The 26,419-nt window shown below is 47.5% G+C and overlaps 1 protein-coding gene across 2 annotated transcripts; it reads left to right on the forward strand.

The window, feature by feature from the left end:
* Nucleotides 1-328: 328 nt before the first annotated feature.
* LOC102562760 (olfactory receptor 10X1) lies at nt 329-2,288 on the forward strand. 2 transcript variants are annotated; one of them, XM_059721366.1, is made up of 2 exons: nt 329-1,247; nt 1,912-2,288. In XM_059721366.1, exons 1-2 carry the CDS (start codon nt 329-331, stop codon nt 1,941-1,943), a joined length of 951 nt encoding a protein of 316 aa, XP_059577349.1. In that variant the 3' UTR covers nt 1,944-2,288. The 2 variants fall into 2 exon arrangements, with proteins under 2 accessions (XP_059577349.1, XP_059577350.1); XM_059721367.1 differs by lacking the exon at nt 1,912-2,288 and having other exon boundaries at nt 329-1,384.
* The last annotated feature ends 24,131 nt before the right edge of the window (nt 2,289-26,419 follow it).

Genomic DNA, 26,419 nt, shown 5'->3' on the forward strand with positions numbered 1-26,419 from the left:
GACCCTTCTTTGACTTTTAAAGAAGGGGTATGGGTATCTGCCTACAGAGGGAGGTTCATGGCTATGAATCACAAGCAGAAAAAGGCAATCCCCTGCAGTCCACAGGCAGGGGCCAGATCTCTGCAGGAGAGCAGAAGTCACTCTCTCACCTTAGCATTTCCTACTAGCTAGACTGAATCCTTTCCCCAGGCACTGTCCTATCTACACATGTGGATAAGATGTATGGGCACCTCAGATAACAGCATGAATCCCATGAAGTAGTAGGGTCCTGAAAGCAGATGAGTAATAACAGCTTCTTTGTTTTTTTCAGACTGGATACTTCATATCCATGAAGAGGGAAAACCAAAGCCAGGTGACTGAGTTTGTTTTGATTGGATTTTCCATTTTCCCAGACCTGCAAGTGGGACTGTTCGTGGTGTTCCTCCTCATGTACATAGTGACATTGGCTGGAAACCTAGCCATAATGATCATTATCAGGATTGACAGGCGCCTACACACTCCCATGTACCTTTTCCTGGGTGTTCTGTCCTTCTCTGAGACCTGCTACTCCTTAGTAATTATCCCTAAAACGCTGGTGAACTTGGTGGTAGACATCCGAACAATCTCATTCACTGGATGTGCCACACAAATGTTTTTCTTTCTTGGACTGGGTGGAACAAATTGCTTTCTCCTGACACTAATGGGCTATGACCGGTATCTAGCAATATGTCATCCCTTACACTATGCAAGCCTCATGAGCAGACAAATTTTCATTAAGCTTGTGGCTGGGACATGGCTCAGTGGATTTCTATTATCCCTGGTAGAGACCATTTTGATATTTCAGTCTCCTTTTTGCAGCTCTAACACTATTAACCATTTCTTTTGTCATATGAGGCCAGTGATCAAGTTGGCCTGCACAGTTGACAACACCATTGAGACTGTGATCTCCCTGGTCTCCATTGTAGGCTTGTCAGGCAGCTTTCTGCTCATAGTATTAACATACATTTTCATCCTGAGCACTATCCTGTGGCTGCCATCGGCCTGTGGAGAAAGGGATAAAGCTTTTTCCACCTGTGCTGCCCACCTCACCGTGGTAATCATGCACTTTGGATTTGCTTCCATTATTTACCTAAAACCAAACTCACCTGGTGTGTCAGATGATGACACACTGATATCTGTGCCCTACACCATTCTCACACCATTCCTCAGCCCCATGATCTTTACCTTGAGAAACAAGGAAACGAAAATTGCCCTGAAAAAAGCAATAGGCAAAAATATATTTTCCCAAAAAGTGTAAAAGCATTGACAGTGTTTAGGAAGTGTACTGCCACCTAAGGGGAATAGCTCCATGGAAAAGATGCTGTAGGCCTGGGTTTTAATTCTTCCACAGTCAAACACCTCCTGGATGACCTGGGAACAGGTTTCAAAAGGACTCTGCTCTCTCTGAGAACAGAGAATCCCCTCCTGAAAAGGTTGGTGTTGCTGGGGACAGAGCATTTTTGAATATCAAGCTGTTCCTCTTTCTGGGCTTCAGTTGCCTGTCTGTAACACGGAGCTAAAAAACCTTCCCCACCTACCATGGGGTTGTGAGGATAGTATAGGCCATTCAAGGATCAGACCTTCACTGAACAGCTCCACAGAAAAAGACACTAATTAAAAAATAAACTCTAGCCCAGATTCTGTAAAACCAAAATAACCCACAAAGGAAGTTGGCTGATATTTTCATCAGATATGACTCTATTATATATATTTGCTTTTTTAAAAGTCTTTAAAGCTTTGTACTTAATCTCAGAACAAACGTAATACAGGTCAATGCAGTCAGTGACAAATCTCCCATAGAAAGCAGTCAGCAAAAGAAGAAAAAGTAAAGAAATGGGCATGACACCTTTATGGATCTTAGAGCTGTTGACACCCAGAGTGGCTCCAATGAAGGCAGAGAAATCACACTGGTACATATGGTATAGGGAAGAACAAAATCAGGTTATCTATGCTTAGCAATTGTTCTGGTTATAAAAATGTCAGCAAAGTCCTGAGAAGACTAAACAATAGGGCTAAAGCATGGACCTACAGTGTGGGAAAAGGAAAGTTATGCTTTAGTGACATCCATTGGTTCTTGATGGGATTATACAGCTGTCACCCAGGGCATAATATGGCCTGCTGTACCTTATTACTCCTAAAATTCCAAATCTTCTCCCTCTGTTCTCATGAAAGTTTGCAAGTTTTTTTGGAATAAGCTGTCACTTTCTCTCTTAGCAGTTTGAGCTCTCTGCAGATCACGTCAGTGATGATGAGACTCACAAGAACTGAGACCATGGGATCCTTTCTGCAAGTCATTTTTTAGAATATTTGCAGTTGGTTTCCAAATATGTGATTGTAGCTCCTTGTGTGGAGACTAGGTCTTAGGGAAATGTGTGCCTCCCCCATCTATTGTCCTGGAAGCAAATCCAAGACAAAATGGCATGACTTCCTTTATGCAGTGCAGTGCTTGCAAATTCAAATTTGGGCTTACTTGATAAGGTGGTTGGGACACAGAGGGCAGATGCAAGAACAGAGTAAGGAGAACCTGGCAGCCGGTTGCAAACTCCCCATCAGGCAGGTGCTGGGAGTGTATCTTGTATAGAACAGCAAAGCTGGATCATTGAAGACTCCTGAGAACACTAGCACAAGCAGGGACAAAGCGTAAGTCCAAGAGCAAGGGAAAGAATGGACAGTCTGAAGCTGAGCTGACCAAAAAAATGTGGGTACGGTCCATGCCTTCTCCTGACCCACAATGCAAAGGCCAGGGCATGCTCCTACACACATGATGCAACACAGAACATGCCCTAGAGAGGTGTACCTTTTGTGGCTGCAAATGTGGTGTCTTTGCAGGTATAAAATGATGAATATGTATGTTCCGAGGCCCCAATGAACAGCAAATCCATTTATCAGGCAAGGAATAAAACTGTAAAGGGAACGGTATAGCTTTTGATTTCTATAAATCACTGGACAATGAGTGATGTTTGCAACAGAGGCTTTTACTGAATTAAGTGTGAAAGCAAAACTTCTGGATGTTGCAGGTTTCTTATTTTATTAGTTTTACTCTGAAAGTCTGTTAATCTTACACCAGATTAATGTCCCATATGCTGCCGCTTTTTGCAGGGACAACCAAGAACTAGACTGCACAGGTTTTCTGGGATGAGGTCTGGACATTTGGACAGAGGGACAATGGACAAATAAAGAACTTAGAAATGGATGCAACATAGGCACCAAGTACATGGGGACCTAAGGTCCCTGGCCTCTCCCTGGAAATGGGTAAGGTGACCACCTGTCCCTAATTGGGTGGGACAGTCTGGAAATAGCAACATCAAATCCCAGTCCTGAGCTGCACGACTCCAAGACAGCATTTATCCCAGATTCCCAGTATCATGCAGGGATTCAGGTTTTCTGTTAACCATGGAAAAACACGAGAAACAGCAGGTTTCCCCTTTGCAGGCTGGCAGTTCTGCAGGGGGCTGCAGGAAGCAGGTTTACAGCCCCAAGCAGCAGTGAAGAGCCAGCTTCCCCAGCTACCTGCAAGTAAGTCTAGGGAAGGGGAGGGCAGATTGAGGCCCCCACAGTGAGGTAGGGAGTGGGGTAGGGGCTGGGCCTGGGGGTGCTGGGCAGTACTTGGGGCCCAGGGCCAGAGCAGGGAGTGGGACAGAGCCATGGGGGGTGGGAGAGAGGGGAGGAAACACCTCCCTGCCACTATATGCACTGCTGGGGGAGAGTCACTGGGGGCACATGATGCCCAGATTTGTGTGTGGGGTGGGGGCAGATGCAGGCTGCTTGCTGTGGACTTGCTGCCCCACCCCCCCGACCCAGGAGCCCCGTGCTGGCCACATCACCATGGCGATACATGGAGTTGTGCTGTCCACTGCTGCCAGGTTAGCAGTGGGGAACCCCGAGCCTGCAACAGGCAGCCTGCATTTGCCCCCTACCTTCCCACGAGCTCCACTTGGCTCTGCTGTGCTGCTGGGGGGGGTGGGGCAGAGGGGAGGGAAGAGGCATCATCCTAGGCCTCCCCCACCCCCGGCAAAAATAAAAGTCAGTGCCAATGGGATCCATGCACCCACCCACCCACAATTTGCATGCACAATTAACACTTAGGGCCTTGTTACACATTGCACTTTGAGGTGCTCAAATGTTGATTTTTGTTAGTGTGAGCTCCAGCTTAGAGTACCTTAAGACTAAAAACCTCCTCTGACTGTTCCCCACCTGCACAGCTGCAAGTTGCCACTACAGGGCTGATGAGCCAGGGCAGGATCCTATCCCCACTCCAGGTTGGGGGTGTGAGGGGGGAGGGCAGGAACATGAAGCTGGGAGGCAGAGTTAATGGGAGAGGGCAGATAATGAAATGGGAAGTGGAAAGGAAATGGGGGTGGGGGAAGAGTGGTGAAATGAAGTCAGCCAGCCACTGAAGGATAAAGTTAAAAACATTTTTTTTAAAAGAATGTAAAAAGTAATAAAGAGGAAGTAAATTAAAGAAGGTCTCATGGTTTAAATAAATTGGGATTTGGGACTGGGGTGTTGGGGGTCATGTTTCTCCAGGTGGCTGGGAGGTGGGAGCAGTGAGGGAAGGCCCTTCTGGGAGAGATACTACCCCTGTCTTAGGAAGGATGCCCCAGCTCATGGGGACCCAATCCAGCCCCCAACCTTGTTGCCCTATCCAACCTAGACCCCACTCCTGGACTCATCCATGCCCTGCAACCTGGCTAGCTGGTATGTGATCTGCAGGTGGTCTGCACAGGGTTGCACCCCTGAGAATGGGAAGGTCACACTTCCAGGGGCAGCAGGGGGAGGTAGGTTGGTGCAGGAACTGCCTCCTGGGCAGTAGAGTTCAGGGGGTGGAAAGTTTGTCCATACAAAACAGGTGGGTGGGAGGGGGGACACTGCTGAAGAATGCATCCTGGGATGCTGGAGGACTGCAGCTTGGGCAGTTCATCTGTGGGGAGTGGCAACACATTAATGGAACAGGAGCTGGGTAACATGGATCAGAGATAAACCTGTCCTGGAGTGGCACAACTTTAAGCCATCTAAAATGTCCTTAAAACTAGTTTCAGGTGCTAATGTGTACACAATCCAGGGGTTAAGAGCTCCAAGAGCCACCTAAAATTAATATGTAACAAACTCCTTAGCCACACACACTTTAGGCACCAATCCTTCATGCTGTAGGAGAGAGAAATATTTCCCTAGTGTGAGACTCCCAGTTCCAGGGCACAGTGAGAGTTTCTCTGCATCTCTTCTCTATCACTCCTCTCTGTTCAGTGTCAGTAGCATGGAGGGATAGTTGTAGGGTGTGTCCACAGCCACTCCATGAATTCCCCCTTCAGCACAGCCTGCCTTTGCATGTAGCTCAGGGTTCACAGATGGCAACTCAGCCTTGGGGTCATAGCAATGGAAGGAACCCTGCATCTGGCTTGTGTGAGTCCACAGTGGGACTCAGTCACCACAGCCAAGTGAAGATAAGTGTGACAACAGTAGGTGTTGTAGGGCTCACTGCCACTGCCCTGAGCTCATTTTCCTACAGGAGGTGACAGGGTGGATCTCAGGTTCGGATCACCTAGTCTGTCAGGAAGTTGGTCTTATGTTTTCTCTCCTGCCATGACTTTGATGATATTATATTCCTAGGTGGCAATGCCCAAGGTGATCCTACCCGGTCTCAATCCCTGTTTTCTTCTGTGGGGTTCCAAACCTCCCCTTTACCCCACCCCAGCCTCTCCAGATGGCACTCGCTGTTCTCTGCAGCCAGGTCTTAATACTGCCAGTTGGTCTATTATTCTGCCCTCAGCCACCAGGGTGACCATCGGTTTTGGTTAGGTGTACACCCTTCCGGGGCTGGCCTTGGCCTGCGCTCAAATATCCCCCCCTTCCCACAAAAAAAGAAAGAAAAACCTGACTGTTCTCAGTCTCTTTGCCAGACTCAGTCCATGTCCCCTTCACCTGGGATCATGTCCCAATCACAACAAAAGAAATCAGTTAGTTCAGTCATTGCTCAGCACAGGCCTGTCCCGGTTTACTCATGAGCATTCGTAGTCCCAATGGGATCTCTCCCAAGTGCAGTGAGGCTCTAACCTGGAACAGCAGTTCTTCTGGTCTCTTCCTCCAGATCCTCTGCTTTCACTCCGCTCCAGAGATTATCAGAAGCCTTGGGTGCTTGCCCCAAAGGGCATACAGTACATAAAGGATGCCATGCTGCAGGAGCTGGAAGACAGTACTTGGCAAATGCCTTTGCCCATGAAAAGGTGTCAGTCTGGGAACGCTGGCAACACATAGGAGGTGCACGTGACTGCACGTGCATCCCCTAAGATTGGCTGTGCACCCCCTGGAAATGCCAGCTGTGAAACTGGAAGTGCCGATGGAAGTGCACGTCCAGTATCACCGCTGGTGATTTCAGGCTCAGCGATTGGCTGCTGGGGGACCCCCCTTCCCCCCAGCTGGTGATTGGCCTCTGGGGGACCCTCCCCCCCCCAGTCAGTGATTTGGTGCCCCCCCCAGACTTGGGAGGCACCAGTCGCCCATGTCTGGAAATGTAGAATGTAGACTCATTGAATGTCAACAGGACACTATCACTGGCCCTACAGGCAGCCAACCTATGGGTATACATAGATGTCATCAAATGAAGCAGATTAGCTGTGCCAGGATGTGTCCCAGCACAGTTGACTCCCTTCATTGGATGCAATACATACTGCTCATTGTCCTGCCCACTGATCCTGTGGAACAACAGGCAACGTGTTCCCTACTTGCAGAGATGCGCCCCAGGAAGTCTCCAGGATGCATCTCTGCAAGAGAGGAAAGCTGGGCAGGTGCTCCTGAGGCATGAGGGGACTGATCCTATGTGGCAATTCCCAGGGCTCATAGGGTCAGGCCCCTCAAGTTCCCAGGAGCACCTGCCCAGCATGGCTGGAAACAGTGAACAGATCTAGGCTGCCCACACTCTGGCACCATTAAGTTGACAAACATTTGGCACAATAAAGTGGCAAAAACTATTACCACCATTGTGGCAGCCACAGATTTGGGCATTTGTAGTGCAACAAACAGTAAGAAGGTCTGCTAGCTTTGCCTTTGTGCTGTCACAGAAATGGTTATGGTGGCACAAAGGTAACGTCTATTTCTATCCTATAAGACCCTTTCCTTTTGGTACCACCTGAAGGTGGTGCTCAGGAGCTGTCTTCTGCCAGCTTTTCCCCACCTAAGAAAACGCCAAACCCTGGCATTTCTGAGGTGGAAAATAAGTATGAAATGACATTCCACAATCACCAATCTGACCCAGTAGCATAACTGGGAAGGGGAGGGGGGCAAGAGGAGCACCAACCCTGAGCACTTATTATGAGGGGATGCCACAATGCCCTTCCTGAGGTGCCCTTGCCACAGCAAGTGCAGCCCTGCACCCAACAGCATATCAGGGTGGGGGGAAGCAAACAGGGCACCAGGGGTTGCTGCCAGGAAGCTCACACCATAAAAATACTGCCCCAGGTGGTGACCCACCCTGCCCTAGGTGCTGAAGAAGTTTGCTATGCCTCTCATTTGGCCTGTTTTGTGTAGGACATGCACCCAGTCAGGGGACTCTAGAGTTCTCCAGTGCTGCAGTGGGCACATGCATTGGGTGTTAGCTTCTTCCACCCAGCCTTTGTGACCCCAAAACCCTGGTGTGCCCTGTCCTCTGTTCTCTGCAAGCACCAAAGACTGCTGCCTCTCCTGCCATCTGGCCCATTTGTGGCATTTGGTATTTTCCCCCCAGCTCTGTGCAATCCATGCCTTATCTAGCCTCTATCATCACAGGACACATGCACTTCACAAGCATTGATGTGTTTATCCTCAAAGCTCCAGGAGGACATCATCATCTTCACTGGATAGGTGGGTACCAAAGCACAGAGAGATAAATCCCAACAAAAATACTTAAGTGCCTGACTGCAATCTAATTACTATGCTATATTTCTATGAAGCCAAAATTAAGAGCCCAGGCTCCAGACAGTGCTTCTTAACCCATGGCCCAATCAGTACACTGCTGCGGTCCATGTGATCCTGTTAAAAAAAGGTAGACATTTGACAGTGTAGAAATGAGAGGTATTACAGAATATCGATTTGTACTGCATTACTGTCAGATAACAGATACAAAACATGTTTTAAATGGATACACAGGAAGTAAGTTGTGTGGGTGTGGCCCACATAACATTGAGAGTTGGAAGCATGACCCACTATGGCAAATAGGTTGAGAACCACTGCTCCAGAACAACCACTTGCCTGTGCAGCCCACCCTGATAAACTCCCATCTGCAGCTCCTCTTGGACTTCAGGATTAGGGCCTCACTCCCCCACACACACTGCATTCAACTATAAATCAGCTACATCCTGAACTCAAACCACCAGCAGCCACTATGGGGAAGTACAGTTGTATGGGAAGCACAGCTCTGATGTTGGAAGTCTTTAAGTGCAGGCTGGACAAAGATTTTCCTGCCTAGAGCAGGAGGTTGGACTAGACGACATCCTGAAATCCCTTACAAATCTAGATTTCTATGATTCTTTGAATAGGGAGCATGGGTACTTAATTTTCATTTAATTAATTAATCTATGTTTCATTAATTAATCCCTAACCATGATTTTTAGGTGATGCTTAATGCACAGTAGCCAATTCTACTGCACATTAGTATATTAGCAGTTTTTTACCCACCACTTTAATGTGCAATAGAATAAGCTACTGTATTAAACCACATGTGTAGACATTAGAGGTACTAAATTTAATATACATTAGGAATAATGCATTAATGCATGTATAGACATGCCCTATGTGTCTTAGTTCCTTATCTGTGCAATGGTGGTACTAGCCCTGAGAAGGCAGCTTCATGGGTAAACATATTAAAGACTGCAAGAACACAGAGACAGTATAAACACCTATGATAGCTAGGAGGCCAGTAAACAGCAGCTCACCCTGAATAAGAATCCTCTCTGCATTTTGTTTCTCATTAGCCAATAATAAGCTAGGCTGAATTTGAATGTGGATGCCTTATGCTTTGAAGCTACAGGCTACTATCAACCCTCCAAATTTCTGGAAATTTAATGGGCAGCCTTATCAGAAAGGCACTTGATGCCTGAAAGCTTGTCCAACCACTCTCCTGACTATACAGTTGGTCCAATAAAATATGTCATTCACCCTTATCAGCAAACTCTTAATTGAACATAACATACAAGTGTCTGGGGCCCAAAGTGAAGCCACACAGCACAGTTTAGGAAACTCTGCCTTTGCCCCTCCTCATCTGCCGATAACCATGGACTCTGGCCAGTAAAGACAGGAAAACACCTGGGTCAGAGCCTCCTTCATTTATTATGATAAAGACCTACCCACACTGGTACTATTGTGCCAACCTACCTTCTTAACAGGCCCTTGCTGTCCTGGCTGTGCCCTTGCACAGATGTGTGGACAGCTGGCCCTGCCAAAGTCAGGCTGGATTGCTCTAGGCTTGTTTATGGTGTCCTCACTGCCAACTCAATCCTCCTGGGATGTGTTTTCTACAGTTTTAATGAAGCACCAGCTTGTCAGTTCCCAGGATTCCAACTATCACCCCAGAGACAGGTTAACAAACCAAGGTCCACACAGCACAATGCACCCGCTGCAGCTTGTTTGCAACTTTTGTACCAGACTTACTTAATCAGCCCATCTTTTAATGAGCTCTCAGTGCAGCTCATTAGGCTCCCCAGCTAAGCCTCAGGGGAGATAGTTTCCAATCTCTGCTCACTCCCTGAAGGGGTAGGGGCCCAGTGCTGCAGGGCTCACCCACATAGAGTGGGCCAGGCTACTGGAATAATTGCATGTACAAATACAGGCTAGGGAATGACTGGCTAGGCTGCAATTCTACAGAGAACGGCCTGGGAGTTATGGTAGGCCATAAGAAGAATATGAGCCAACAGTGTGCTCTTGTTGAGAAAAAAAAGCCAACAGAATCCTGGGCTGTGTTAACAGAAGGGTCTCTTGCAAATCAAGGGCATGATTCTTTTGCGCTATTCGGCATTGCTGAGGCCTCACCTGGAATGCTGTGCTCAGTTTTCGGCCCTGCACTTCAAGAAGGATATAGAGGGTGCTTGTACACATGACAATGTCACAATGTACACATGACAAAAATTTCCCTTTGTGTGGCTTAATGGCATCACACATTACAAGTACATGAGGGGTTTAAAATGAGTTTGCATTGTTTCAAACTAAACTACATCCTGATGCAGTTTAGTTTGCAATGTTGCAACTTGGAACATTGCAGTCATTAGTCAGCTGTCCCCCCAGCTATGGGAGAGGTGGGGAGACTCCGCAGAAAAAAAGGATTGGGTCCCTTGCCACTTCTGCTTTCAACAGGCTCCTGTGGCAGTCAGGACACCTGGGGCCACCCAGGAATGGGCTGGCTTGCCCCTGGGCCAGTGCAGGGAGGTGACAGAAGGGTGGCTGGGTGTGCTGGTGGCCAGAGAAGGTGGCGGGGATGGTGCACAGGGCACTGGAAGCCCAGGCAGGCTGCTAATTTCCCCAAGCTTGCTCAGGCTTCCAGCGACCCATGCACCATCCCTGTTGCCTTCTCCAGCCACCAGCACACCCAGCCACACTCCTGCTGCTCCCCACACTGGCCCAGGGGCAGGCCAGCCCATTCTCAAGCACCCCCAGGCATCCTGCTGGCCTCAGGAGCCTGCTGAAGGCTGAAGCAGCAAGAGGCCTGATCTTTTTTTCTGTGGAGCCTGTCCGCCTCTCCTATGGCTATGAAGAGAGATGACAGATTAATGGCACAGATTAATGGCCCCCCAGTCACAGGCAGGCTCCGTCAAAAAAAAAAAAAAAAAAGGATCAGGCCTCTCACCACTTCTGTCTTCAGCAGGCACCTGTGGTCTCCAGGACAATAACATATATACAGTGACAGAAAAATAAAACCCACCGTTTCAATTAAAAAATCACCTTTTCAATTTAGGGGGCATAGAATGCAATCCTAAGGACTAAAACCCCATCATATATACAAGCACCCAGACAGATTAGAAAAAGTCTACCACAGAGTAACAAAAATGATTAGAGGCCTGCCAAGCATGATATGTGAGGGAAGGCTGAGAAAACTAGAGTTATTGAGTCTGGAGAAGAGAAGACTGTGGAGGGATTTCATAACAGTCTTCAAAGATCTGAAGGGTGATTACAAGGATGAAAACAGGCTATTCTCTGTGGCCATAAGGGACAGAACTAGAAGCAATGACTTCAACTGCAGGAAAAGAAATTTAGGTTGGAGATCAGGAAAAACTTTCTATGAGGGTGGTCAGGCACTGGAACAGGCTACCTAGCAAAGTTGCAGAATTTCCCTCCTTGGAAATTTTCAACTGCAAGTTGGACAGACACTTGGCTGGGATGATTTAGTTAAGGGTGATGCTGCCTTGAGCATAAAGGTCCTCATGAGGTCTCTTCTGAGATTATTTTCCTATGATCTTATGATCCTATTGTTAGTAGTGAGCATAAGTAACTGCTGGGACAGCCTACCAAACAGCAAGTGGATCCTGTCTCATTCAAAGGGTGGGGTTTTCAAACCATCTTGGTGACTTATAGAAGCCAAAGTCCTACAGCTTTTCAAAAGACTGTATGTTCCAATCTCACTTAAGTGTCTTTGCAAATAGCCCATCTCTGCAGTTAAGAATAGACATCTCTTTCTAGAAAACCATAAGTTATTGAGTATGAGGGTCACTGAAATTCTCTGACCTGTGCTGGTCAGAATGGTCCATTTCAGCTTCATTCTATGAAAACATGTCCTTCTTCTTTTCATGTCTTCTCACTGTGTTCAAATTTGAGTCCAAAAATGGGCACATACTACTGTTCGATCTATAGCCTCAGTGAGGTAGTCATTGGTGCACAGCTCCCTCATACATGGGCAGGCCACTAGGTGATCTATAGTTTGAAAGTTATTGTTAGAGTATTCCCACAGTAGCATGATAATTTTAGTTTTACTGACTCCTATTTAAAGGCTGTTCAAGCTTCTCTATGTTGGCCAATCAATCCCCGCAGGAATTGTTCAGCAGGAAGATGTTTAACAATTTTGATATCCATCCTGACTCTCTCCTGGGTAATATCTAATTGTGAGTGCCATATTTTTATTTGTGTGGCTGTCAGGGTTTCATCCAGTGGCTACATTGTGAAAAGGAAAGTTTTTTGTGATTTTAAGTGACTGGGAGTTGCAATGTGTCCATATAGTGGGTGCTGTAGGGGTAGCTTGTCACATTTAGCTTTAGTCGCACCTGCTTGAGTGGTGAATTACAGTATTATTGAATTTGCTTTTGCATTCTGTATCTGCACTGTCAGCTACAGCTTTGAGTTTGCTTTCACATTATGTTTTTCTTTTTTTTAACAATGTAAGGGAGCTTATGTTCTAGTATTATCAACATAGGCGTGTAGAATGTGGACATTGATACTAGCTCAAATTAACTGAACTTGGCACTAACCAACTAAATCAGAGGGATGAAATGATTGGGTATGTTAATGAAAGGTGATAAGAGGGGACAAAATGGACAGTGCCAAACTGCAGAGCCCTTGGGATTACCAGTTTTGATGCTCAAACCAAATTAGGAGTCTGAGGCATGCCCAAATTAAGACACCAGTAAAAGACCAAATTAAGATGTGTGCATGTGATGGGTTTGTTGGAACAAAGGAATATGCTGACAGGATAAGAATATGAACAGTATGATAATCACAGGGAAACCAATCAATGGTACCCATAAATGAAGAGTCATCAGAGGAGAGAAGTTAAATGAAAAGCATAAAAAGGAGGCAAAATAAGGAAGTTAAGGGTGTGTTGTCATAATTTATCTAACAACATCTGGATTAAGCCAGCCAACAAGACTTCCCACAGATGATCACTTTTCACTTGCTGTAATCAATTGGCCATCTTTTCTGTGACTGAAGTAACATCTGGGATTGGGTAAGACCATTGGACTAAGTGTTTTTCTCTCTATATATAGAAACTACCAAGATAACATTTAATGTAATAATAAAAGTTAGATTTTAGTTAAATTGAATAGTTGTGTTGCATATTCTGTGTTCACTTTGGGTTGATTATGCTTTAGCAATCCTTTAGCATCATAGGTGCACAACACTCTTTGATCTGCTGAGTGCATTCTTTGCTGCTTGCTGCTGCTCTCCTGATGTCTCGTATGGCGATTAGAGCAAGTAAGGTGGACACAACTGACATTTGTTGGTTTAAGGCATCCAATAATGCACTGCAACTTTCATTCTGCCCAGTGTTGAGCATTTTTGCATGTGCCAATTTTTCCCAAACCAGGCATGAGTATTCAGCTACCATATAACAAAGTGCTCATAATGTTATTGAGTTGCCTCCTTCATTTGGAGCTGATGAGCTTCTTTAATAGGTTGTTCCAGGAACTAATTTTGTACTTTTTCTTGTTTATCTCTGTTTTATACAAAAATGTGCAGTCTATTATCCCAGGGAGATAGGATTCAGGCAGGGCACAAAAGCTATTCCATTCCAGGTTAGGTTGAGTCACTTACTGGTATCTCAGTTCTGAAGGTAAAAGAGACTAATCTGTATTTTATTAGGTTTGGCGCACAGTTGATTTTTGATGTAATAGTCTGACAACCTGGCAACAAAGACAATATGGTCTTGACCTAAGTGAAGTTCTTAGCTTGGGCAGTAGTACACAAACATCTGCATAAATAAAACTTCTTATACCTGGATGAATTGGTTTATTTTTGGTGTGGTTGTGAAACAACATAGGTGTACATACATTCCTTTGAGATTGGCCATTGCTTTGTTTTCACCATAGGCTCTGCCTCTTACATAATTTGATGTAGAATCATTGATTTTCTAGTAAGAGTCATTATTCATAGGAGGTGGTTATCTTTTGTCATAGCAAGGAGCCTCTGGTCATTCACAGTGTCATAAGTTGCTGACAAGTCTATGCATACGGTACCAGTACCCATTCCTTTTTTAAAGCCATCTTCTATGTGCTCTGTGATGTTTAACACTTTACTGGTGTATGAACTCCCTGGGCAGAACCCCGCTTGCTTGGGAACTAGGTGTTCAAGAAAGGGTGACAAATGGTTCAAGATAAGGTATTCACAGAGTTTGAAAAGATAACATAGCAAAGTTATAGGTCTGAAGTTTGGGATCTGAGGGATCTTTCCCCATTTTTAGGAGTGCTACAATACATGCTTAGTAGGCCTATGTGAGTAGGCAGCTATTTGATCCGGCTTCGGATCCGGCTGCTTCAGATACCAGGGATCTGATCTGGGGCTCCGGACTGGGTTCCCGCTTCGATCCAGCCGAAGCAGCTCTGAAGCTTTGGAGCCGCCTTGGAGATCCAGCAATAGGGTAAAATGGAAAATCAATGAAATATCTATAAGGTTGTCTGATTTGGATGAAACTTGCAGGAGTTGTAGGCCTTTCTGAGAGCATAAAGCTTGCCAAGTTTCAAGAAGATTGGTGCAGGGGTTCAGGGGGAACTGTACCCCAAATTCTTGAAAGCAAAATTCATGTCACATGTATGCGTTACACCACAGTGGGGTGAAAACTGCAAGGGTGGTGGCTCATACTCAGGCCACAAAGCCTGCCAAGTCTCAAGACAATCGGTGCAGGGTTTTAGGGGGAACTGCACCCCAAATTGAGACCTCAAAGCCTGCCAAGTTTCAAGTTGAAAGGTGCAGGGGTGGAAACTGCTAGGGAAAAGCCTTAACAGCGAGTGGAAAGCCCCATCTCCTGGTTACCAGGGCAACTGGAGGGAGCTAGTGGCCCACACCTGCCAGCGGTCAGCTGACCGGAAGGAGCAGGGCCTGGCTCACATATCAATCCCAGGCCTGAGGCCAGGAGGACAGTTCCCTGCCAGCAGCCAAGGGGGAAGGAGTTCTCCCAGAGCAAGCAAAGGGGAGAGGTCTGACTGCAGGTACAGCCTCTGACACTGGTGAGGGATGGAACACCCCTGGGGTGGCTTGAATGATGTTGTTATAGCCAGGCAGCTTGAGTTTGTTATAGCCAAGGGGCTTGTGTTTTTTTTACTGTGTAAGACCGGTGGCTTGGGTGAGGCTATTAGGGGATGGAGGAGGCCTCATAGGGGACCCACAGCAGCGTGGAGACCCCAGTGCCAGAGACAGCACAGTATTTTGGGTGCACTGATCCCGGTGCCAGTGAGGGCGCAGTGTGAGACGGCTGCGGAGAGCCCGAGCGCCAGTGTGGGTGCAGTGTGAGACAACGCTGTGGAGAGCCCAGGGAGGACAAGTGGGCCAATCTATAACAAGACACAGAGCAAACCACATCAGTACCAATTGAGAGGCTTGGGCTGTGGTGTAGGGGAGGAAAAGGAGCCGCAGATAGTGACCCCTGGCATCGGGGCAGTAAATGGGCAGCCTCCCACTAACTACCATCTATGAAATAATTTAACAACAAGGCGTGGCAGGTGAGAAGGCAGGTGGCTGGCCCATAACAGGAGGGCGGGGTCATCAGTAGACGGACCCAGAAGAGACCCCCCTGTTCAAGGGGTTTGGGGGGAACTGCACCTCAAGCTGCTGACAGGAAAAACTCATGACACAGATGACCCTGTGTGTGTTAAGGCGCAGTCGGCTGAAAACTGCAGGGATGGTGGCCCCTGCTCAGGCCACAAAGCATGCCAAGTTTCAAGGAGATAAGCGTGGGGGTTTGGGGGGAACTACACCTCAAGCTAAGGACAAGCAAAACTCGTGACATGGGTGACACTGTGTGTGTTAAGGCGCAGTGATGTGAAAGCTGCAGGCTGCCCTCCCCCACCCCTAGTACTTACATCCAGGAACTTACCAATGACCCAACAAAACTGGTGTCTCCTGAGTCAGGTGGGGGGCACTTCCCCCACCCCCCCCAGCAGCCAGTCAGTGACCAGGGGGTGGGGGGTCCCTTGCGGCCGATCGCACCAATGTGGAAGTGCACTGGCACTTCCAGGACAGCACAATCAGCCGTGGGGACCCCCCCCAAGCCAGCACAATCAGCCACAGGGGGAACACAGGGATCACTTCTCCTGGCACCCCCACTCCCCAGCCAGCACTCTTAGGGGGGCACCAGTGCTCTTGCCTCCCTGCTGCCTGTTGCCTAAGTGGGAAACACTGCTGTCAGCGGGTGCACCAGCACTCTCAGGGGATGTATGTGCACCCCACCCCCGGTGCACCCCCCTCACATGTTGCCACTGTGTTCTTGTCTCTCATCCCTAAGTATCAGGCTAAAACATTATTTTAGATTATAGGTGTCAAACCTGTGACCCACAGGAGCTGCTTTATCCAACCAACCCTGCTGGGCTATCGATGGGTCTCCAGAAGTTGAGGGCATGGCTGGCCACAGAATTTGAGGCTCTTTGTCTCAGTTGGCCATAGCCATCAACAGCAATTTTGGCTTGCTGCCACCACCCCTAGATCCCTCCCCCAGACCCATTGCCTCTGCCAGACCCCTCACTCCTCCCACGCCCCCTTGCTGCCTCCACACCCCTGGCTGCTGCTGGAGCCCTGTGATCCAGATCTGTCCCAGATCCTCAACTGAGTTTTAAACCTCTCTTTTAATCATTTTATCCTCAGAAGGCAAACAAAGGCTTGTAATACATGTATGAATACGACTGTCCAAAACATTAGAGAAACATTAGAGACCCTCAGCGAAGTCCTAGCTGCAGCCATGCCAAGCTTTAGGATTCACCGTTCTGCCTCCATTGGGCCAGAACACATACCAAGGTGGGAATGCCCAAAAGTTCCAACTCCATTAAATATGAACCGCCTCTTTGTACAACTGGCCAACTTCAGAACTGGAGTTTCCCAGCTAGAAGACTGCCCAGACACTGACTATTCCTGGATTGATAAGCCTAAAATATTTACTTCTAAAATAATGTTTTAACCTAAAACTCAGGGATGGGAGTTGAGGAGATGAGCTTCTTTCTACTCTACGTGGTCACAGAAGATCTAGATCTAGGCCTGGATCTTTTTCCACATGCTAGATGTCTGAGTGAACTTTGGCATCCAAGTATGATCCTATTCCACCACACTCAAATGCCTGAAAAAACCTTAATAGAAAGGTGGATGGATGTTCCTATTCCTTGTTAGATGTGTTAGCTGTTTTTCAGAGCCTCAAGCAAGGTGGATCATGCTCAGATACTGAAAGCCACTTAGGCCCCTAATAAGTCAAATATGATCTGACTCCAAGCATTATTGCCACTGTGCAGTATGAAGTTTGCTGAATAGTTGATGGCCTCTGCCCCAGACATGCCTGTATGTGTGTGCCTTTTAAAAGTTATTTGGAATCAAAGACACTCTGCAGGCAATAGAGTGTCATCATCTCCTCATTCCAGCCTTGTTTTAAAGTGTTATTCCACACTTGGATTTTGCAAACCTGCACATCAAAACCATGATAAGCCATGTGTTAATGTTTAGTGTTGATGTGTTGCTATCCTTTACAGACTGAACTGCAAAAAATAATACAACATTTGGGCTTAATAAGCAGATGGGAATATTAATAAGACAAAGCCTAGTAGCCTGAAACATTTTATGTTAAGTTTTTTGTAATCTAGTGAAGAAATTCCTCTGTGAACTGGACCACAAGACAAAGCTAAGCTTCTGCTCAGATAAAAGTCAACGCAAACACTGAGGGTGTCTGTTTGGGCTTACAAAGGTTATGTACAAAATTACAGGGCAACTCCATTCCACTGCTGAAAAGAGTCACCAGGCTCCTTCTTCAGATTCTGCTCACTCATGATCGCCTCCATTACACCAAAGAGACATGTATGAGATCCTATACAAATAGAAATTCTGCTCTTGTGCATGTGTGTATGGTTAGGGCACAGGAAAAAAGTGGGTAGAGCATGGGAAGAGGAAGCAGCAAACCTATGGTACCTGTAGAGATAAGTTATAATTTAGAGATGCTCCTTTACTTATAACAGTATGGAAGTTAGGAATTGGGGGATGGTCACTTAGAGTAGTTAACTAGAGAGACTAAGGGATTGTAGAAGCTTGCCTTACTGGTCCGCAATTAAAATGTATTGTTTAGTTCTTCTCATTCATGCCTGACTCTCTGCATTGAATCTAGTTATCATGACAGTAACAGCAGAGTATGAGAAGTAAATCATAGCAATGCTGGCCCCCAGATCTCCATTCACATGGAGGACAAGGGTAAAAACCAATGATAGCAAGTCAGTGCGATTATCCAGCAATGCCCTGGTCCAGTAAGACTGTTACAAAACTGACTCAGTGAAGGCAAGAGCTAACTCAAGACAACATATTAGCGCTCTCCAAGACGAAAAAACTTAAACTATTTTGCCTTAAATATGTTTGTGCTAAACCAAAAGTCTGTTTTTAATGATTTTTCTAATTTACTTTTGTATTTAAAAAGTAATTTCACCAGTGTTTTTGTTTTATCCTTTTCTGTCACACTCTTCTTGTGAATAATAATGAAGAAAATGTGATTCTCTCTTTCCACAAGAAGTCACCCCTCTACTGACAGACAGCTAAAGAATATTCTTCTACTTGAGTTGGGAAGCAGCATTCCCAACATAAAACAGAAGCAAGGGACACCAAAAAATTAAGGGTTTGTGGACTTATCTACAACCCACCTTTGAAAAAAAGAAGAAAAAAACATCATTTACTTTCGATTTGTACAAAATAATACCAACAATAACAATAATTAAAGGTCCTACTGGCCCCTTAAGGGTCCCTGTCAATGCCACTGCAGTATGCAAAGATAACATGGAAAAAAACTTGGTGACCTTTGCCCGAGGCACAGAGGAGATGATCCTTGGAGTTACATTCTACCTGTGTGGTATAGGGGCACTTGTTTTTGAAGAGTAGGCCAGGGGATGATCTGCATTTTGGTGTGTATATCAAAGGCATAGGAGATACTGACATTCTTCATTGTAAATCATGAAGCAGTTCCCACAAGAGTTCTTCTACTGGCCTGTCTACAACATAATCTCCTTCTGGGTGCTCCCAAATATAGCATTTAGCTTGCACAGAATAATGACCTCCTGGTTGAAACCATTATAGGTCATAGCTGGTTAGAAGACCCACAAGCCATTGATATTCACAGAAAAATTTTGAGGCACAGCAGGAAACATCCAGCATATACTGGGCATGTGTAATCCCAAGTCACTACGTGAGGGGCCCTCTCCCTGGACTGTCACCTTGATGGGGTGGTGAGGTTTGTATGTACCAATGACCCTAAGAGAAATACTGTTGGGAGTCTAGTACTACTGGTAGGGTCAGCCATGGTGGTAAGGTCAAAGGTAAGGTATCAGACAAAGCAGTCCAATATAACATGAAGACCTGAATGGTGGAGCAGGCACATACAGAAGGCATACTTCTTAACAGATGCAAAGGCTGCAGTGAAAGAGTAACCCCAGCCATCTTGGATCTCCTTTTCACTGGACACAGGTTTCTCCTCTGCCAAAATCTGTGCCATTGCTGATGCACAATGGCCACCTCACATAAAACAAGTCATGCACAAGCTTCTCCCATTAAATCCAAAATCTACTGCAATAACCAATCACCAGTACTCATAACTTCTACAAAGTACTGAGGTGATGGACAAATGGCAACAGACAAAGTGATTGCCAGGAGTCCCTAGTCACAGATCCGCATGCAAACAGCAGTCATGTGTTGGTCACTTCACCCTTAGAATGAGACAGGAAGGTGATTCGCCAGCTGCAATCATGACTGACATGATTTTAGGATTCCCTCTGCTCATCCCTGGGGAGGGGGCTAGAAAAGTTGCCCTAAACATAGGCTGTCCCACCTTATCTTGAGGTGGTGCAAGCACCTACTTTGGACTCCTTTAAGAATCAATTAGATGTTTATCTTGCTGGGATCCTGTGACCCCAGCTGACTTCCTGCCCCTGGGGCAGGGGGCTGGACTCAATGATCTTCTGAGTTCCCTTCCAGCCCTAATGTCTATGAATCTTACCCGACAGGACAACCACTTCCAGGGGGATCATTCAAATTGCAGTTGAAACACAAAAATGTCCTTTGCATCCTGGAATGTACAAACCCTATTAGACAATCTGAACAGTGACAGACCTGAACACAGAACACCTATTGTCACCTGAGAACTCTTGCAATACAACATCAATGTTGCTGCTCTCAGAGAGACCAGATGTACAGACAAAGGCCATCTGAGGCAGGAGGGGGGTGGCTATACATTCTTCTGGAACGGGAAACCTGCAAACGACAGGTGAATACACGACATTTGTTTCAGCATGAAGAACCAGCTTGTCAGCTAAATAACTGAATTCCCTGTTGGCTTTAATGAGTGCCTCATGACTCTCTGTCTTCAATTAACCAACAAGTTTTTTGCTACCATCATCGGTGCACATGCCCCAGCACTTGATGCTCAGGAAGAACAGAAGAACAATTTTACGTTAACCTTGATGAAATCCTGACTGTCATCCCAAAAAAGAATAAGATCATCCTCCCTGGAGATTTCAATGTGAGAGTTGGATGGGACTTTTAACGTGTGGACAAACACCATTGGGAAGGAAGGAGAAGGCAAGGCCAATTCCAACAGCATCCTCTTACTCAGTAAATATGCAGAACATGACCTTGTAATTTCCAACACTGTCTTCAGATGTAACACGTACAAAACAACATGGCAACACCCCCACTTAAAACAATGGCACCTCCTTGACTATGTCATCATGACAGTGTGTGATCTAAAAGATGTTCATGTGATATGAACATATCACAATGAACATCTTTGAGAGGATACAATGACTGCTAAACTGATTATTGCTTAGTGGGTGCGTCCACACGAGCTCACACATGGCCTCTTGCCCCGCCTCAAACCCCTTTAAGGTGGGGCAACAGGCACGTGTGGGAACAAAAAACTGTTCCCCATGCTACAAGTTTGTAGCGCAGAGATAAAATTAGACCCCTGGATATCGAGGGGTTTAAAAAACTCGACATTTAAAAAAGCGGCACAGGGCACAGTCCCTGACCGTGCCCTGAGGCAACCGGAGGCTGGGTCCTCCATGGAGACACTTTGGCTGCCACAGCATCTCTATGGTTGGCCCTCGCCCTTGTGCTGAAACACACAGCCGGCGAGGCTGCATGTTTCAGCGCCAGGGCTCTGGTGCCAGTGAGTTAGGGGTCGGGGGGACTGGAGAAGGGGAGAGGGGACCATGGGAGGGACCCCTAATGGCCCTGCCCACTCCCCCAGCCCTCCCATCCCCCGCCAGTCCCCCAAGACCCCCAACCCCTGCCGGGGCTAGCCAGCCCGCCTGAGGCCCCTGACCTCTATCAGAGCCGGCCCCTCCCCCTGTCAACCCCCCGCAAGACCCCCAACCCCTGCCCTGGCCAGCCCCATCCCCCCCCAAGCCCCCGCATCCATGCCCCTCCACCCTATAGCTTAAAAAACAAACAAACCACCCCCCCGGGCACTTACTGGCAGTTGGAGGTGCCGTGTGGCTGACTGAGGCCCCGCCCATACAGAGCAGGGCAGGGTGACAGCCCCAGCAGCCCCAGCCTGAGCCCTCCTGCCCCTCCGCTGTCCTGTGCTGCCCAGGGTGGCTCTGCCAGGAGGCCCTGGAGCCCCCCCACCCCTGCTTCTAAGGTAAGCAGAGGCTTTGTTTTTCCATTTTTTTTCTGGGTTTTTTTCTGGGTTTTTTTTTAAGTGATGGTGCCTGGGGTTGTGCGGGTAGCCACGGAGGCCTGGGGGTGCAAGTTGGGGGGGTGAGGATGGGTGGGGCACCCACTGGGGAGTCTGGGGGAGCGGGGGGGTGGGGCCATGTGAGGCAGCAATTGGGGGGCTTGGGTGGGGCATGGGGGCCTTGCAAGGAGGGTGGGAACCCCTGTGGGGGCCATTTGGCCCCTGTTGAGGACCCACAGCCCTTGTGTGGAGGTTGAACCCCCTGTTGGGGGGCCATACCCCTTGCGAGAATGCCGAACCCCCTGTTGGGTGGCCGAACCCCTTGTTTGGGGGTTGAACCCCCTGTTGGGGAGCCGTACCCCTCGTGAGAGAGCCAAACCCCTTGTGTGGGGGCCATCGCCCTGTGGGAGGGCAGCAAAACATGTATTCATGAATTCATGAAACCTGTATTTAGAGGTCACTTTATTATTATGATAAGAGACTTGCTTTAACACTGTAAGATATATCAATAAAACATTGTCCAACTGATCACTGTCTCTTTCTTGCTCTCTGTCTTTATAGTGGTCTTTTGTTTTACTTGTGGAGGAACATGGATTTGGGGGTATTATACAGAGTGACTTTGGGATTTTTTTTATCAGGGATTTTTCAATTTTCCAATAGGGAACACCAGAATTCCTGCTAGGGAATTCCTGCTCCTGAGAGCTAGTAGCCCTGAGCTACTTGCCAGGGCAACTTTTTATACTGCTGAGGCCAGAACAGGGCAGCTTTTTATACTGCTGGGGACAGCACAGGTGCTGGCCCTGGACTCTAGCTCCCCCTGGCTAAAGATCCAGGAGGAGCCAGGCAGGGTTACTGTGCCCCAAGTGGCACAATTTGCTCCACAACAAAGTGCATGTCCAAGCATGTGCACTGAAGCAAAAAGCCCCAGATCAAATTTGCACTCTATTTGAGCTGCTGCAAGCACATGTACTTGCATGTGTGGGTGTGCCCAGTGAGATCAATCCTGTCCATTAGGGTTGTGCTGAAACATGAAAAGCAACAAATCAGTCCAAAGATAGTAAAACATCAAATGCCTTCAGACCCCTAGACATTGCAAAACCCTCCAAACGTATCTTAGCCAGAAGCTCACCAGTCTTAGGAGTGAAAATGATTACACCTGTGTTGAGGAAGATTGGCAAGCTCTAAAGGAAACCATCCATGAGCCCTGCACAGAATCAATTGGCTTTATCACCTGACGCCATCAGGACCAGTTTGACAAAAACAATGCTGAGATCAAAGCCCTTCTTAATCAGAAGAGTAAAGCTTTCTCTGACTGGCAAAAGCATCCGATTTCCAGTCAGATGCAGAGAAATTTTCAACAGCTTAAAGCTGAAGCCCAGAGGAAGATGAAAAATCAAAAACAAATGGTAGGAAGAGAAGGTGAAAGAAATCCAACAATTTCCAAATCCCAAATCAAGGCTGTATATGGACCAAACTCTTGTGGACTCACTGTGCTTAGATCTAAAGATGGCAGTACACTCTTCAAAGATGAGCCCATCAAAAACCACTGGAAGGAGCACTATCAAAAGCTCCTGAACCAGGAATCAACAGTGACTGATGAAACCATTGAATCCATCCTGCAGCATCCAAGCACTTGCAATTGCCAGTCCACCAACCTCTGAAGAAGTCCACCAGGAGATAAGCCAGATGAAGAACAACAAAGCATCTGTTTCTCAAAATCTGGAACAATGAGGAAATTCCCGCTGCCCTAAGGAATGCCAACATTGTCACCATTTTAAAAAAGGGAGATAAGTCTGACTGTGGAAACTATCGAGATATTGCCCTCCTTTCCATCCCTGGGAAGATCCTTGCTTGAGTTCTGTTGAACTGACTGCTCCCTCTTACTGAGAAAATCCTTCCTGCGTCTCAATGCAGCTTCAGACCATTGAGAGGCACCATGGACATGATCTCTGTGGCCCAGCAGATCCAGGAAAAATGAGAACAACACCAGGAACTGTATATGACCATTATTGATTTGACCAAAGCCTTTGACTCTGTTAACCGTGAGGCTCTATAGAAGATCTTATCAAAGTTTTGCTGCCAAGGGAAATTTATAACAATCCTAAGATTCTTTCATGACCAAATGACTGCCTCCCTCCTCTGCAGTGCCTCCACTATGGAGCTCTTTGCTATTCAAACTGGCATTAAGCAGGGCTGCGTGACTGCACCAATTTTCATAGATTCATAAATGTTAGGGGCTGGAAGGGGCTTCACGAGATCATCAGGTCCAGCCCCCCTGTGTTTGGGCAGGAAAGACTTCTGGAGTCAGATGACCCCAGCAAGGTGAGTGTCCAGACTTTTTTTTAAGATTTCCAGAGTACATGCTTGTACCACCTAAAGTGATCCTCTAGCAATTTATGACTGTTATTCCTTGTCTTCCCCTGGGGAGCCCTGGTGAATAGATGCACCCCTTATATACTTATAGGCTGCCACTAAGTCCCCCCTAACTCTTCTTTTCTCCAGACTGAACAGTCCCATGTCTCTCAGCCTCTTCTCATATAGCCTGCTCTCCAGACCTCTAACCATACATGTAGTCCTCCTTTGGACTCCTTTGGTTTTCCATTTTTCTTGCAGTCATCAAGATGCTCATCCATGATCATCTGCCACATGGCACTGGCATCAAGTACAGGCTGGACAGGAACATTTTCAATCTCTCCCATGTCTGTGCCAAAATCAAAGTTACTTCAGCCTCAATTGTGGAAGGACCTACAAATGGCCTTTAACTGCTTCTCTCAAGCATACCAGTGCCCGGGACTGACCCATAATATCAGAAAAACAAAAGTGCTTCACCAGCCTGCTCCAGGCCAATCAGCTCCCCTGGCAAAGATCCTCAGTGACAGACAGGAGCTGTAGAATAGTGAACACTTTGTATACCTTGGCAGCCATCTCTCAAGGAAGGCCAAAAACAATGAGGAGATCCAGCATAGGATCCAATGTGCCAGCTCTGCTTTTGGAAGACTGAATCATTGTATGCTCAACAATCACAATATCAGGACTTAAACAAAGCTCCTACTACATATGGCTGTGGTAATCCCAACCCTCCTCTATGGCTGTGAAGCTTGGATTACCTACAGGGACCTAAAGAAAAGCCTACCATCACCAGTACTACCTCCCAAAGATCCTTGGCATAAAGTGGGAGGATCATTGCACTCCCACTTTGCACAGCTGTGGATGAGGAGGTAGGAAAGGATGCCTCCAGAGAAGCCGATGCCACTCCATGCATGGCACAGACTGAGCGATGCCGGAACACCACAATGAAGAGACACCGGGTCCCCCTCATTGGTGATTCCATCCTGAGAGGAACAGAGAGGCCCATCTGTCGCCCTGATCCCATGGCACATGAGGTTTGTTGCCTACCTGGAACTCAGATTTGGGACATCACAGAGATGATCCCAGACCTCATCCAACCCTCTGATCAATACCCCATGGTTCTTATCCACATGGGAATGAATGATGCAGCCAGGGGAAGCCTGGACTGCATGATGAGAGACTACAAGGCTCTAGGGGCCAAGCTCAAGGAGACGGGGGCGCAGGTGGTTTTCTCTTCTATTCTTCCAGTGAGCAGACACGGATAGCACCATGAGGCATGCATCAATGAGGTCAACCGCCATCTTCGGAGCTGGTGTTACCGGGTGGGCCTTGGGTTCTTGGACCATGACCCACACTTCCACACAGAAGACATGCCTCTACACAAATGCTCAAAGCATGGGGAATAAGGAGGAGGAACTCACACTCCTGCTAGCTAGTAAAAACCCAGATCTAGTGGAGCTCACTGAGACCTGATGGGATTCTACCCACGACTGGGCAGTGGACATTGAGGCCTACAAGCTGTACAGGCGAGACAGAGCAGGGGAAAAAAGAGGGGGGGGAGGAATGTAGCGCTCTACATCAAAAAGCAATACATGTCCTCAATGATCAGGATGGGGTCAGAGGTGGGGCAAACTGGGGCGCTCTGCGTTAGAATGCAAGGGAGTTGTGGGGAAAGGGACTTGATAGTGCGCGTGTCGCTGGAAGGTGTTGTAAGGCTTCGGCCTTCTCTTGCTAGGCGCCTTGCCCCCAAGCAACGAGAGGGTGAGGTTCAAGTTCAGATGCCACCTGGGTGGTATGGGTGCTACCCTTACTCGCCTGCCACGACTTCAGTGTTCTTGTTGGGGAGGCAGTTCCCTTCAGGTGGCCCCCCAAGGATGAAGATGCCTCAATCCCTGTTCTTGCTTCATGAGCTCCAAACCTCCCCTTTACCACACCCTTACCACACCCACAGCCAGGGTGGATACTACCCTCTGCAGGTGTCCCCATGGACAACTTTCCCTCTTCACATGGCTCGCCCACCTTCGAGTAGGTCAGGGCTTCCCGGTCAGTTCGCCCTTTACCATAGCCGGTTCCTTGACTTCAGGCCGGTCTGTGCATATAAGCCAGCCCTGTCTCAGGCTAGCTAGGGCTTCCAGTGAACTCAACAGAAATCAACACCTGGATCTCCACTGGAGGGCCCCCCTGGGATCTCGTCTCCCAGTGCCCTTTTTATAGTCCAAAGAATCAAAGGAACTTGAAGGAACGGATGAAGGACCCACCTGTCCATGCACCCTGGGTGACTATGGGGGTAGGCCGCCGTCCCATGCCCCACCCTGGTCCAGCTCTTCAGTTTGGCCAGCACTGGCCCCCAGCTGACCTGGAGTCGCTCCCAGTCCCCAGCTTGGAAGGGTGCATGGTTCCCAAGTTGGGTTGCTCGTGCCTCCCCCCCCCCCGTGCCTCCCGTGTGGGGTAACTGCTCCCTGCCGATGCCTCCCACCACTGTACCTG

The sequence above is a fragment of the Alligator mississippiensis genome, chromosome 2 (assembly GCF_030867095.1).
Source record: "Alligator mississippiensis isolate rAllMis1 chromosome 2, rAllMis1, whole genome shotgun sequence".
Lineage (NCBI taxonomy): Eukaryota > Metazoa > Chordata > Crocodylia > Alligatoridae > Alligator > Alligator mississippiensis.

Excerpts from the sequence above, each read along its gene's own strand:
- LOC102562760 (XM_059721366.1), top strand. The coding sequence starts at position 329 with ATGAAGAGGGAAAACCAAAGCCAGGTGACTGAGTTTGTTTTGATTGGA. Across the intron at positions 1,248-1,911 it reads TGCCCTGAAAAAAGCAATAG|GCAGAGAAATCACACTGGTA; the intron begins GCAAAAATATAT and ends GCTCCAATGAAG.